Consider the following 14,118-nt stretch of genomic DNA (forward strand, 5'->3'; position numbering starts at 1 on the left):
GCCGGAACCCGCTGCCGCGCTCTGCACGCGCCCAGAGGCACCGGGCGCCAGGGGGAAGGCTGGCGGTGCAGGCCAGCAGGGGGCAGCCGAGAGCCGCCCGGCCTCCGGCCCGACGACGGTGCCCCGCCGCAGAAGCGGCCACTTGGCGCCGCCGCCGCCGCCCGCCCGCCTGCAGCAGCCCGGCCGCTCCGGGGCCGCCGCCATGACCATCAGCGCGCTCCGCCCGGGGGGCAGCCCGCGCCTGCAGCTGCCCTGCCTGGCCAAGGTGGGTGGGGGCGGGCGGGGGGCGCCGGAGGTTGCCGTGGGCGGCGGGGTGGGGTGGGGTGCCCCGGGTCCCCCCGCCGGGAGCCAGGGGGTCTGGGTCTGAGCGGCTGCCGCCCCGCAGATGGAGCGCGTGGTGCTGGGGATGCAGGACCCGGACATGGGCATCAAGCTGCGCAGTCAACGCCTCCTGCTCACGGTCATCCCGCACGCCATGACCGGTGAGTGAGTCTCCCCCGAGGGGGCGCCCCACAGCGCGCCCCGCCGCCCCTCCGGCGCCGCTTCGCCTTCCCGGCAGCGGCGGCTGCGCAAAGCTGCCTCTGGATGGATGGAGGGACACGGGAGGGCCGGTCTGAGCCCCGCGGAGGCGCCCCAGCAATGACGGGGCCGGTGGGGGCGGGCGGCGCCGGGCTCCCTGCTGACCTGGGGGCTCCCTCTCCCCGCAGGATACGACATCGTGGAGTGGCTCCTGCAGAAATACGGCCTCTCGGAAGAGGGTGAGTCGGCGCTGCGCAAAGCCTCGGCCGAGCCCCGCGGAGCTGCTCGAGGGCGCGGCTGGGCGGGGGGCTGATGTGCCGGGGGGCGGCTGGGCGGGGGGCGGCTCACGACCCTCGTCCTTCCCGCAGAGTCCTTGCACCTGGGTAAGCTGATCGTCAAGCACGGCTACATCTACCCGCTGAAGGAGCCCCGCAGCCTCGCCCTGCGCGTCGACGAGACGCCCTACCGCTTCCAGGTGGGTCGGCCAGCATCTCTGGGGCGGGAGGAGGAGGAGGAGGGGGGCGGTCCTTCTCTCAGGCTCCGGGAAGCCTGGGGGCGCAGAGTCTCCGTCTGCATCATCGGGCAGCCCCCTGCCCGGAGGGCCTTGAGGCGCAGCTGGGGGTGGGGCAGCGCGGCCTCTGCGGGCCAAAGGGGCTTGGCTGGCTCTTGCCCCCCTCTCCCCAATCAGGCAGGGCGGGTTAAGATCTCTAGAGGCCCTAAGCGATTGGAAATTTGGGTGCCCCCATAGATCTCTAATTCAAAATATAAACTATAATAAACTGCAGAATAGAATTTTGTTTTTCGAAATGAAACAAAACCTACAGTCAGATGGAGAATAATATTTATTTTTATATACTTTATTTACATTTTTTTTGGGGGGGGGGAGGGAATCCCATACTTTTTCTAACTGCAAAGTCCATGGTAAATCCGGCAGTGGGAGATGTCTGTGGTGCCCTCTTTCGATGATGCCCTTCGCAGGTGCTGCTTTCGGTTCATAGTTAATCCGGCCTCTCTCTCTGTGCTTCACAGACCCCCTATTTCTGGATGAGCACCAAGTGGCCAGCGACAGACCTGGATTATGGTGAGAGCCACTTCTCTGCCCCCCCCAAGAGCCAAGGGGGTCCCAGGAGACCTCTGGGCAGCTTGACCCCAGGCAGTGGGGGAACCCCCAACCCGGTTCCATGGCCAACAACAGACCCTCCCTTTTCCAGCCATCTACTTGGCCAAGAAGAACATCCGTAAGCAGGGAGAGCTCATTGAGCATGAGAAGGTAAAGGGGGGGGCATGGTGGGTGGGGGCAGGTGGGGAGGGGGAAGTGCAGCCCCCTCTTCATGCTTCCTGGCTCCCCTCTTCTGGAATGACGGTATCCCCTGCAGGAAGATTACAACCAGCTGCACAAAAGGATCAACCACACCTGGGACTTTGTCGTTATGCAGGCCAGAGAGCAGCTCCGGTGAGTTTGTGGGGGGCAGGAGGAGGTGGCAGCCATGTGGGGTGTGGAGCTGGGAAAGCCAGAGGCCCTGAAGTTCCATCCCTCCCTCCTCTCGACCCCCCAGGGCAGCCAAGCAGCGGCGGAAAGGCGACCGGATCGTCATCGAGTGCCAGGAACAGGCCTACTGGCTCGTCAACAGGCCCCCGGTGAGGCGGGGAAGGGAGGCAGCCCAGCCGGAGAGAGGCTGCTGCCCTTGCCGGAGGCTGCCAGCCCCACTGTTCTCCTAACCTGCAGGGCCACATGGGGGGCAGGGGCTGTGTGCTGCTGTCAGCCAGCCACGCCCACCAGCCCCAGCTTCATGGCTGAGCCGGGATTTGAACTCGCATCCCTCCACTACCAGTCCATCTCTCAGAAGGACATCAGAAGAGGCCCGTAGCCGGATTGGACCAAAGGCCCTTCTAGGCAAGGCAGATGCCTCTTAAGAAGCTCACAAGTGCAGAGCCGTCTTTCCCATAGGGCTTAGTGGTGCATCGCGCCAGGGCGCAGGCCTCTCAGGGGCGCCCCAGTGAGTGGGGGAGCTGCGCGGCTTTGCTGGCGGCCTCCTCTTTCCCTGCATGCCCGCCAGCTGCGCCCTCTTTCCCTGCATGCCCGCCAGCTGCAACCATATGGCCGGCGGGCGCGCAGCTTCCCTCCCAAGCCTCTGTGGGGATTGCTCTCCTACAGCGGCATGGGGGAGAGTTCTGCCCCCCAATGGCTGGCAGTGTGCAGCTACGGCCACCCCAACACTATCCATGGTAATTTGGGGGTGCTGGGCAGATATTTGCATCTGCAAAAGATGGCCCTGCACAAGTGGGGCATGAGCTGAACAGCGCGACACCTAGCAATTGGTGTTTAGGGGCAGACTGCCCATGAACAGGGAGGGTTTGTATGGCTTTTTGGGATGCAGGTGGCACAGTGGTCTAAACCACTGAGCCTCTTGGGCTTGCTGGTTGGCAGTTCGAATCCCCATGACTGGGTGAGCTCCCATTGCTCTGTCCCAGCTCCTGCCAAGTTAGCAGTTTGAAAGCACACTAGTGCAAGGAGATAAATAGGTACCGCTGTGGTGGGAAGGTAAACAGCATTTCTGTGCGCTCTGGTTTCCGTCACGGTGTCCCGTTGCGCCAGAAGCGGTTTAGTCATGCTGGCCACATGACCCGGAAAGCTGTCTGTGGACAAACGCCGGCTCCCTCGGCCTGAAAGCAAGATGAGCCCTGCACCCCAGAGTCGCCTTTGACTGGACCTAACCATCTAGGGGTCCTTGACCTATATGGCTGTTATTGCTAATAGGTATCACACGATCTTTCCCAGCCATCTCAGCTGCCGCCTCCCACTGCCCTGTTCTTCCAGCCAGAGTGGCATTGCAGAGGGGATGGCGTGGGCATCTCCTGGGCAGTGAGCTGCTCCTCCTCCTGCTGCACTGGCCTCCCTTGCCCACGGGCAGCTGGGTCCAGAGCAGAGGAGGCCCCTGAGGCCCCTCCTTGACCCCTCTGGCCCTGGGAGGCAGGCCAAGAGTTTATCCTGCACCCCCAGGGCGCCTCCAGGTTGGCAGCAGAGTGGGAACTTGGAGCCCTGCTTGCTCGGGAGGGAAGGGTAAAATCCAGCCTCTCTCTCCTGCTTGCAGCCTGGCAGCCTGAATGTGATGGAGGAAGGGCCGGAGAGGAGGAACTGCCAGAGCACCCGAGTCCAGCTGGTGAGTGTGGGGGGTGGGGGGCGGCGGATCTGGGGGGGCAGTGGGGAGCGATGGGCACATTGCTGGGCCACCCTTGCCCTGGGCTCTGTGCCCCAGACCTCCCTGGGCAGCTGCTGCAGCTGCATAAGAGCCTTTGGCATGGCTTGCCGGCTCCCAGCAATGCCCCCAGCACCTGCCTCTTGTTCACCAATGGTGGGGGGCACCCTCTGTGCCAGCCTTACCGCCTGCTTTCGCTTGGTGGTAGAGCGATGCCTGCCTTTGGCTTCCTTGCAAGGGGCTCTCTCTGTTTCCTGCTCCTCCATTGCAGTGCGTGAGTTGCCCGGCCCAGGGTGGGGCTGGCAAAAACCTCCTGTGCCTGGCCCCACTGCGCGTTCCCCTTTGGTGAGGACATGCCTCTGTGTTGACCTTTCTCTTTCTGGAAGGTGCCTGTCGCCCTGGCTCCCTTCGCCCCCTCGGCAGGCCCCCCCGGCTTTGCAGATTATAATATTAATATAATTATTCATACTTCACCTTTTCCCCTGATGGGACTCAAGGCGGTTCACAGATATAAATAAGAACTGCTATAAACCTGCCCGGGGGGCAGGGGGTGGGCAGGAATTGTTAAAAAACAATTAAACATTGATAGAAGTCAAACAGTATACTGTACAGCTCGAATATAAGTCACACCTGAATATAAGCCACACCTTTAAAATTCAAGGGGGGAAAAGAAAAATGCCGCTCCCTTAAAATTCCACAGGCGCTCACACCTGTTCCCTTTTACTGTTTGTCTGTCTCAGCAGCGATCTCACAAAAAAAGCCAGTTTTTGTATGGCCATGAATTTAAGCTGCACTTAACTTTGCGGTCGGAATTTGGGGGGGGGAGTGCAGAATGTAAATGGGTAAAATTGATGGTAACTGCAGCCAGACAGGTTATAGCGAGTAATTGGAAAAATGCACAAGAGTTAGGGGTGAACCAATGGAGGAAAAAACTGAATAATATGTAATTTTAGAATATCTAACTGTGAAGATACACAGAATGAAAGGGTTTATGGTCAGTGAGAAAGAGGAGGATTGGTTTGAGAAGATTATTTGGGTAGGTTTGAACAATTTGGGGAAATTAAAATGTTAAAAATTAGATAAACCTTGTGGATGGAGGAGGGTTAACGTATATAACATTGTACATATGGTTGATTTTAATATGTTATTATTGATTATGTATACCCAGTGTACCAACCGCCTGGGGGGTTTCACTGTTTGTGTTTTGGTTGCTGGTAAAAAATAAAAAAATAAACACTAAATATATATATATATTCGGGCCGATACGGAAACCATGCAAATAATGTCAATAGCAGCAGCCAGCACCAGCCTGTTCCTCAAAAGCAGTCAGTTCCCCCAAACCTGAGGGAGCAAGGAGGGCAGTGAGGAGGGAGCCAGCCGGGCTTCCCTAGGCAGGGAGTTCCAAAGTTGCCTGGGAGGAGCCACCACCGAGAAGGCCCTCCTTGCATCTCCACCAAGAAGGGCTGCGAAGGCGGGGACGACGACTGAGGGAAAGGCCTCCCCCTATGTGTGCGGACTGCTCCCCTCGTCCCTGTGCTGGGGGGGGGGGTCGGGCTGCGTCCGTCTCTCTGTCTCACATTGCTCTGTCTGCCTGTGCTCCCCCCTCCCTTCCCCCCCTACTGATCACTGGGGTCTGTTTTCTTCTCTTCTGTCTGCCGCTTTGTCTGTCTGTCCGTCCACGTAAGTCACTAACACGGCCATGTAACTAACTCACTGTTTGCTGCTGGGATGGGGGGGGGCTCTGCTTGCTGGTGGGTGGGAAGGGTCCCTTAGCCCCATGCTTCCTTTTGAGTGGGTGGGAGGAGGGGGCCCCCCATCGGGAGAGGTCTGAGCCTGGCGCTTTGCCCTCTTGCTTCAACTCTGGGAATCTCTGGTTAAAGGGAGTTGGGGGGAAGGAGAGGGAAAAGCCAGTGGGGGGGGGGAAGTAGCAACCCTGGAGTCTGACCCTCTCTGAGAAGATGAGGGGGGCAGCGAGGCAAAGGCAGCCCCTGAGATGTGCTCACCTCTTTCTCTCCCCTTTCCAGGAAAAGAACACGGATTATTACAAACGGGAGGTGAGTTTATTTGGGGGGGGGGAGGGGGCTGAAGGGATACAGGAATCACAGAATTGTTGAGATGGAAGGGACCCCCAGGGTCTCCTTGTCCCACCCCCTGCAGTGCAGGCATCTCAGCTAAAGCATCCAGGAAGGGGAGTCAAACACCTTCAGAATCTCCTTTCTTACAACTTGAAGCCATTCTTTGGGGTCCTACTCTCCAGAGCAGGAGAAAACAAGCTGGCTCTATCTTTCAGAGAACAGTGGTGGTGGTGGTGATGATGATAAATTTATTCTTTAACCCTGCCCATCTGGCTGGGTTTCCACAGCCACGTTGGGCGGATCCCAACAGAATATTCAATACAGAATCAAACATTAAAATCTTCCCTAAACAGGGCTGCCTTCAGATGTCTTCTGAAAGTCAGATAGTTGTTTATTTGCTTGACATCTGATGGGAAGGCGTTCCACAGGGAGGGCGCCACCACCGAGAAGGCCCTCTGCCTGGTTCCCTGTAACCTCATTTCTCGCAGGGAGGGAACTGCCAGAAGACCCTCGGATCTGGACCTCAGTGTCTGGGCTGAATGATGGGGGTGGAGACAGGGTCGGGGGGAGACCCTCCTTACCTCTAGAAGGGAGGTGGGCCAAGTTCTTGGTGGGCCAAGAGCGACGCAGGTCAAGATCAGGAGGTGCCCTTGAGGCTGCTGCTGAGATGCCTTGGGCCAGCTGGAGTGGGTGGGTGGGTGGGTGGGGTTGCAGGCAGCTCCTTGACACCCCCCCCCCCGCTCTCTTGGACGCAGATCCGCTACTGCCGCGCCGCCATGGGCAGGACAAGGGTCAAGTCTTCTGTCTGCCTGGAAGGGTGAGTGGCAGCGCCAGGGCTGCCAGCTGGCCAGGGGCTTCCAGGGGCAGGTGGGGCTCTGCAGGTAGAACAACAACGGGCCCAGGTGGTGGCACCCACGGGTCACTTTCCCCCAGGAGCACGAGGAACCATGAAGGAGCAATCTTTGGGTTCCTTCAGTGAACCAGCGACAATTCCACCTCACAGTTGTCTCGGCCAGCCCACGTTTTGCCAGCTGCGGTTCCAGTCCTCAGGCTTACAATCTCAAGAGCAGGGGGCAAGGGTGGTGGTGGGGAGGACAATGACCTGGGCCAGATTGAGGTTTGATGAGGCCCTAGTAATGGGGGCCTTTATATGTCCAGCTGTCTTTTGTCAACAACAATTTGTCGCTGTGTTGAATATAATGCTATATGGCAATTTATGGACCTCATAGATATCTAAAATAGGGATGCGGGTGGCATTGTGGGTTAAACCACAGAGCCTAGGACTTGCTGATCAGAAGGTCGGCGGTTCAAATCACCGCGATGGGGTGAGCTCCCATTGCTCGGTCCCTGCTCCTGCCAACCTAGCAGTTCAAAAGCAAGTCAAAGTGCAAGGAGATAAATAGGTACCACTCCGGCGGGAAGGTAAACGGTGTTTCCGTGCGCTGCTCTGGTTCGCCAGAAGCGGCTTAGTCATGCTGGCCACTTGACCCGGAAGCTGTATGCCGGCTCCCTCGGCCAATAAAGCGAGATGAGCGCTGCAACCCCAGAGTCGGCCATGACTGGACCTAATGGTCAGGGGTCCCTTTACCTTTACCTAGGTATCTAAAGCCATTTGCACATGCAGAATGTAGGCACCCTATATATAGAAAGGAGAAAAGCAGTGATATTTTAGGGAGCAGGCTAGCCCATGACTTACATCAGAGGAGCCTACACAACACAAAACACTCTTGCTGTATGTAGGTTTTCTTTTATTTGTTTTTTATCTTATATTTTGGATTTGTACATCCAGTTTTCCCCCCTTTAAATTTTTTTTGGGCCCCCAAGAGAGTGGGGCTCTAGCTCTAGCTTGTTTAACTTATACGTAAATCCCACACTGATAATGATTGAGAGGCGGGGGGGGGGGGAGCAGGGTTCTGCCCATTCCTTGGTTCCACAGCCTTACTGGGCGATGTGAGGTGCCTATTTCATACGTGTTTCTTCTTGGGGGGGGGGGTCCTTGCATCTCTCTGCCTGTTACTCCCAGGGTGGGCTTAGCCCCTTTGCTGTACCTGGCAGCAGAGAAGGCCCCCCCCGACTCCTCACCCCCACCTCCTGCTGCCTCTGCAGGTACCTCAAGTTCAACGAGCAATATGTGCCGCACGATCCCATCATGTCCGGCTGCCTCCCCAGTAATCCCTGGATCACAGACGACACCACCTACTGGGCCATGAACGCCCCCACGTAAGCGCATCGCCCCCAATTGGTGGAGGCGCCCCAGATGCCTGCCCGGCCCCCTCCCTGCCTACGTCTGCACTGGGCCCCCCTTGCCTGCCTCCCCCCTCTCTCTTTGGGGAAAGGCCCCTTGGCTTTCAGGGGTCCCTCAGGGCTTGCATTACACCCTGCCCCCCCCCCCCGCTTGCCTGCAGGGTGACAGCCCCCACCAAGCTGCGAGTGGAGCGCTGGAGCTTTGGCTTCAGTGAGCTGATCGGAGATAGCCTGGGCCGGGTACAGCTCCTGGAGTTCCTCAAGAAGGAGTTCAGTGGTAGGTCCAGCTTTAATAATAATAATAATAATAATAGATTTATTTATACCCCACCCATCCGGATGGGTTTCCCCAGCCACTCTGGACGGCTTCCAACAAAATGTTAAAAATGCAATAAAACACCAGACATTCAAAACTTCCCTAAACAGGACTGCCTTCAGATGTCTTCTAAGAGTCAGATAGTTGTTTATTTCTTTGACATCTGATGGGCAGGCGCCACCACCGAGAAGGCCCTCTGCCTGGTTCCCTGTAACCTGGCTTCTTGCAGCGAGGGAACTGCCAGAAGGCCCTCGGCGCTGGACCTCAGTGTCCGGGCAGAACGATGGGGGTGGAGATGCTCCTTCAGGTGTACTGGGCCGAGGCCGTTTAGGGCTTTCAAGGTCAACACCAACACATTGATTTGTGCTCGAAAATGTACTTTTGCCTCTGGGGTGCGCAAGACCAACTTGCCCCGCACCGTCCTTTCCCCCTGGGGCCCTCCGTGCTGCCGCCTCTTCAGCTTCTCTTACCTCTCCCCTCTTCCTCTCCTGCTTCTCCAGCTGAGAACCTGAGCTTCTGGGAGGCCTGCGAAGAGCTGCGCTACGGAGAGCAGGCCCGGATTGAGGAGATCGTGGACTCCATCTACCAGTAAGCGCCTTGCTCTCCTCCCCTCGCTGGCTCCCGCAGGCCTGGCCTGCATGGCCGGTCGAAAGTGTTTTGCTGCCTGAAGCCGAGGGCAAGAAGTAGTCTCCTCCCCGTCCCGTTCCATGCGCGAAATCTCCGCGGACCCTCGGATCTTGTTTCTGCCTTATCTGCTGCACCCCAAAAGGCAGCGGCTGAGTTTAGCGGGTGCAGGATGGGTTGCAAAGCACTCGCCCACCCAGAGCTCCCTGCGCTTGCTGGTCTTCAATCTTGGCCGCCCGAGGTAGCAGCTGCCTCATGGTAGGGCCGGCCCTGGGTGGCCTCTCACCTCTAGGGGGCTCCAATGGGGCTTCGCCTCTCCCTTCCTCCCAGCCCCAGAGGAACCTGGACCTCCAAGCCAGGCTGGGTTTCCCAGACCCCACACAGGCGCTTCTACTCGGTGCCCACCTGTAGCGTTCCCAAAGCAAGGAAGGATTGGACTCTGATTAATAAAATACACACGAGGCTTGACCAGCCAGACTCTGGGAGGAGTGCCAATAATAATAATCCTCTCCACCCCTCGGCCCAGGTCGTTTTATTCACAAAAGAACTTTTTGCGCAGTGTTCGTAAGAACCAATCAGATTTCCTCTGAGCATTAAAAAAAAAAAAAAAAAACCCATGTAGGGACAAAGTTAAAAGTTAAAACTACAAATAAACTATTTCCTACTTGAGCATGCATAGTAGTCCAGAGTAAATGAAATAGGAATAAAAGGAGGAATGCATTCAGCAAAACCCCGGTGGTAATAAACAGGAGAGGCAGGATTTACCATCTCCTTGTGACTCTCTTCCTGGCCCTTAAGCTCTATCTAAAGATTAACAAACTACATCAGAGCAACCTATTAACTTTATGTACTGAGGATGCCTGATGAAGCAACTGGCCTGTGTGTCTAGAATGCTTATACGTGCCTGTCAGGTGGAGAGAAAGGAAATGGCAGAGGTGGAATTCGATCAGAAACTATTGTCAATGAATCAAACCCAGTCAACGCTTTCATCACGGACACAGTGGCTTGCTTCATTTTTCATGATTCCTCATAGCAATCCCACCTGACCCCCCACACTCTGGGTATTTGCACCCCTACACCCACCCATGCCAGGAGCTCTCTGCCCCCCCCCCCGCCCATGCCAAGGCAACACTTTCTCCCTCCAGGCAGTTCCTGGCCCCCGGGGCCACCCGCTGGGTGAACATCGACAGCAAGACGATGGAGAGGACTCTGGAAGGCATTAAGACTCCCCACCGCTACGTCATGGATGATGCCCAAATGCACATCTACATGCTGATGAAGAAGGTGCGGAGCAATCCAGGGGGTGGGGGCTCAGGGCTGGGGCTGCCTTGGCCATCGTCACCCCCCCAGTCACCCCAGAGCTCTCCCCCTTCCCCGCTAGGACTCCTACCCTCGCTTCCTGAAGTCTGATCTCTACAAGAACCTGCTGGCGGAGGCTGTCATCCCCCCGGAGACGAAGAAGCGGTGAGCGGATGGGGAGGGGCCCTGCAAGTGCCCCCCACTTCAGGGAGGGGGCTGGCGGTGGGGGAGATTGCCTCTCTGCAGTGTCAGACCGGACCCTTCCTCTCCCCCCACAGGGTCTTTCCCTTCATGCGGAAGCAGCGCCACTCCAGCCCCAGCCCTGCCCTGCCGCCCCCCCAGGGGGACCACGAGGCAAAGGCCGAAGACAAGAGCAAAGCGGGGCCACCCGCCCCGGTGGAGGAGGGGGGCGAAGAGGACGGTGGCACCTAGGACCCCCCCCCCAATTCCCCTTGCCATCCACACACAGGCAGGAGAAGGGCCTGCCTTTGCCCCCCCCAGACAAGCACTGCTGACTTGCCTGGACGTCCCTCGACTGATGCTCATAACTGACCTTCCTGTACCCCCCCCCCACTGGAACGAAGCCATATGATGCAGGAGCCCAGCACAGACGCATCACCTCCTCTGCCTTATCTGCTTCTTGGAGCACAGCCCCCCCCCCCGGACACTGTCTTGCCTCAGGAATTGCCCCCCTCCCTGCCTAGAGTGCCCACCTGCTCCCAGCCCCCCTCCTTCAGCTGAGCAGCGTTCCTGGCCCCCTCCCTCCCATGCACAACTGACTCAGGCTGTCCAGAAAACCTCAGAGGTGGAAGGCCTTGTGTGTGCCCCCCCCAGGGGTCCTCTGGTGGTTTGTGAGGGACGCCACCCCAGGCCCCCAGATGGGTCCCAGAGCAGAGTGGGGGTGTCCTTTGCTCCCACAGCTGCCCGAGGGGAGGGGGCAGTGCAAGGCCGGAAGGGCCGGGCTTTCTTCTGCTCTGCGGCCCCCCCCCCGCACCCACTTGGCCCTCCAGATGTCTTCCAGCACCTGTCTGGTGTGTGAAGGAGGTTGCAGCTGCTGCAAGATCTGTTCTGCAAAGATGGAATCCAATAAAAACCCATAGGAACAGCAGAGCTGTCTGGGGGCTGGTCAGTTTTCCTTCCTTTCTCCACCCAAAGAACTGGGGGCGGGGGGGGGGCATTTGCAGTCAACACTGAGAAAGGGGTGGGGGCCAGGGGAGCAAAAGCTTCTCATTCTGGAGCCTCCGGGGTGTCTTTTCCGGGTGCCTTTCCTTCCCCAAAGGGGGTGGCGGGGTTAGAGCAGAGGGAGGGGGGCAGCCATGTGTGGGGCAGGGAAGATGCCTGGCTTCAGGCAGCTACAAGGAGTGGGGTGGCCTGCCTAGACTGCCTGCAATGGGGGGGGGGCAGCGGATGAGACCCCCACAGTGCCATTCCTGCGTTGCGGGGGCTGGGCTGAATGACCCTTGTGGGTGGGGTGGGGTGGGGTCCATTCCATCTCTTCTTCATTGAGTTTATATACTGCCCTATACCCGGGGGTCTCAGGCTGGTTCACAGAATAAAATCAAGCTATAAAACCACAAAATACCTAATAAAAACAAAAACAACCCAACAGCCCGCCCCCCCCCACAAAAAAACACATTTTAAAAGAGCATAGGATGTAAATCGGGTCATCCAAAGCAGTGGCGTAGCGTGGGGGGTGCCAGGGGGGCAGGCCGCACCGGGCGCAACATCTGGGGGGGGGGGGCGCGCTCGCTGCCTCCGGAGTCGCCGAAGAGCCTCAGGCGCAGGCTGTAGCAGAGCCACATGTCTCGCGGCGCCCGGCTGAAGGCGTCCGGCAGGCAGCGGCTCTCAGCGCTCGCCGCGGAGGACGCGCCAGGCAGCCCCTCCTCACAGCCCCGCCTCCGCCGCAGCTGCTGGGCCGTTGCATTTTCCTCGCCTCTCTGCCCCCCTCCTCCTCCGGGCAAGCGGCGTCGTTTGGGCGGCAGCGCCAGCGGCAACTCGCAGGTTAGGGGTTAGGGGGGGCGCAAATTACGTGCCTTGCCCTGGGTTAGGGGGCGCAAACTACTTGCGTTGCCCCGGGTGCTGAAAACTCACGCTACGCCACTGATCCAAAGGCCTGGCGCCTAAAGGTGTATAGTGAAGGCGCCAGGCGAACTTCCCTGGGGAGAGCATTCCACAGACAGGGAGCCACTGCAGAGAAGGCTCCGTTCTCGCGTTGCCCCCCTCTGGACTTCTGGAGGTGGTGGGAAAGAGGGAGGGCCTCAGAAGATGACCTCAGGGTCCGGGTAGGTTCATAAGGAAAGAGGTGGTTCTTGAGGTCTTGCCGTCCTGAGCCGTTTAAGGCTTTATAGGACAAAACCAGCACTTGGAATTGGACCCGGAAACTAATTGGTAGCCAGGCCAGGATCAGTGTAAGATGCTCAAGCCGTCTGGCTCCAGTGAGCAACCTGTCCGCTGAATTCTGCACCGGCTGAAGTTTCCAAACCGTCTTCAGAGGCAGCCCTACACAGAACGCGTTGCAGTACCCCAACCTTGAGGTGACCAACTCTACAATTCTAACACCCATGTAGCACTTCCTTGGGGAAGATAATCAAAGAGCTCCGGGACCGGCCGTGTCCATCTGCTCCATGCCACCCCCCCCCCTCAGCCCCAAATCCCCTGCGAGGATCTTTCCGCATTTCTGGGGCTTGGGAGGTATTTGCCATCTGCCCAGTAAGGAGATTAGTAGGGGATGCAAAGCTCCGCTCTCCCATTGCGTTTCCCCAGCAGAAGCTGGAGAGCCTTAAAACCCCACTTGGCCCCATCTCTTGAGCAGGGGGTTGCAGCCGAGTCTCTCTCATTCCCCTGGCAGGCCTGCGCTGCAAGAGGGCCGCTTTGCCCCCAACATTTCTACCTGGCCCACCAGTCCTCACGCCTGGGGGAAACTGGGGCAGGGCATCCTCTTAGCCTGGCACTGCTGCCGTTTCCCTCTCGCTAATCCCAGCGTGGCATGCTGCCGCCACCGCTGAACAGATGCCAGCAAAGCACTTTCGGAACAGATGGGGGCCGAGGGCTGGAAGTCAGCCAGAAGCTGCTCTGCCGGGACCCCTCTGGCCTGCACAACAGGGACGTGGGGGGGGGGTTGTGTGTGTGTATGTGTGTGCACATGCACAGCTGAGAGGGCGCAAGCCGAGCCCTTGGTGCCAGGGCCAAGACCTGCTTCTGAAGTTCCAGCTGTGGCTTTTTTTCTGGTGCTGCTGTGCTAATAATAATAATAATAATAATAATAATAATAATAATAATAATAATAATTTATTTATACCCCACCCATCTGGCTGAGTTTCCCCAGCCACTCTGGGGTGGCTCCAAATCGAGTGTTAAAAACAATACAGCACTAAATCTTAAAAACTTCCCTAAACAGGGCTGCCTTCAGATGTCTTTTAAAGAGAAGAGAGCTGCTTATTTCCTTCACATCTGGTGGGAGGGTGTTCCACAGGGCAGGTGCCACCACCGAGAAGGCCCTCTGCCTGGTTCCCTATAGCTTCGCTTCTTGCAATGAGGGAACTGCCAGAAGACCCTCGGCGCTGCACCTGGACAATGGGGGTGGAGACGCTCCTTCAGGTCTACTGGGCTGAGGCTGTTTAGGGCTTTAAAGGTCAGCACCAACACTTTGAATTGTGCTCGGAAGCGTCCTGGGAGCCAATGCAGATCTCTCAGGACCGGTGTTATGTGGTCCCGGCGGCTGCTCCCAGTCACCAGTCTGGATGCCGCATTCTGGATTAATTGCAGTAGCCTTGGCGGAGGGATTCCTCCAGCTCCTGCTCCCAGGGGATGCAGCGTGGAACTAAGTGCAGGAGCAGAGCGGCTG

At 58.0% G+C, this 14,118-nt stretch overlaps 1 protein-coding gene across 2 annotated transcripts; it reads left to right on the top strand.

Annotated features, from left to right (window-relative positions):
• The first annotated feature begins 178 nt into the window (after positions 1–178).
• On the top strand, positions 179–11,384 carry RGS11 (regulator of G protein signaling 11). Of its 2 annotated transcripts, none has more exons than XM_081170248.1 (17): positions 179–265; positions 386–482; positions 708–758; positions 888–994; positions 1,549–1,600; positions 1,731–1,789; positions 1,896–1,972; positions 2,076–2,157; positions 3,612–3,680; positions 5,741–5,770; positions 6,547–6,608; positions 7,898–8,011; positions 8,197–8,312; positions 8,852–8,939; positions 10,121–10,259; positions 10,357–10,439; positions 10,553–11,384. In XM_081170248.1, the coding sequence occupies exons 1-17, from the start codon at positions 203–205 to the stop codon at positions 10,704–10,706; spliced, it is 1,443 nt and encodes a 480-aa protein (XP_081026374.1). In that variant the 5' UTR covers positions 179–202; the 3' UTR covers positions 10,707–11,384. The 2 variants fall into 2 exon arrangements, with proteins under 2 accessions (XP_081026374.1, XP_081026375.1); XM_081170249.1 differs by having other exon boundaries at positions 5,747–5,770.
• The last annotated feature ends 2,734 nt before the right edge of the window (positions 11,385–14,118 follow it).

The sequence above is a fragment of the Podarcis bocagei genome (genome assembly GCF_964188305.1).
Source record: "Podarcis bocagei genome assembly, chromosome: 14".
NCBI classification, from domain to species: Eukaryota; Metazoa; Chordata; class Lepidosauria; order Squamata; family Lacertidae; genus Podarcis; species Podarcis bocagei.

Bases quoted from the DNA above. Each gene is read 5' to 3' on its own strand.
- RGS11 (XM_081170248.1), top strand. From the start codon at position 203: ATGACCATCAGCGCGCTCCGCCCGGGGGGCAGCCCGCGCCTGCAGCTG. The intron at 266-385 runs GTGGGTGGGGGC...GCCGCCCCGCAG, and splicing joins AGCTGCCCTGCCTGGCCAAG to ATGGAGCGCGTGGTGCTGGG. The intron at 759-887 runs GTGAGTCGGCGC...TCCTTCCCGCAG, and splicing joins ATACGGCCTCTCGGAAGAGG to AGTCCTTGCACCTGGGTAAG.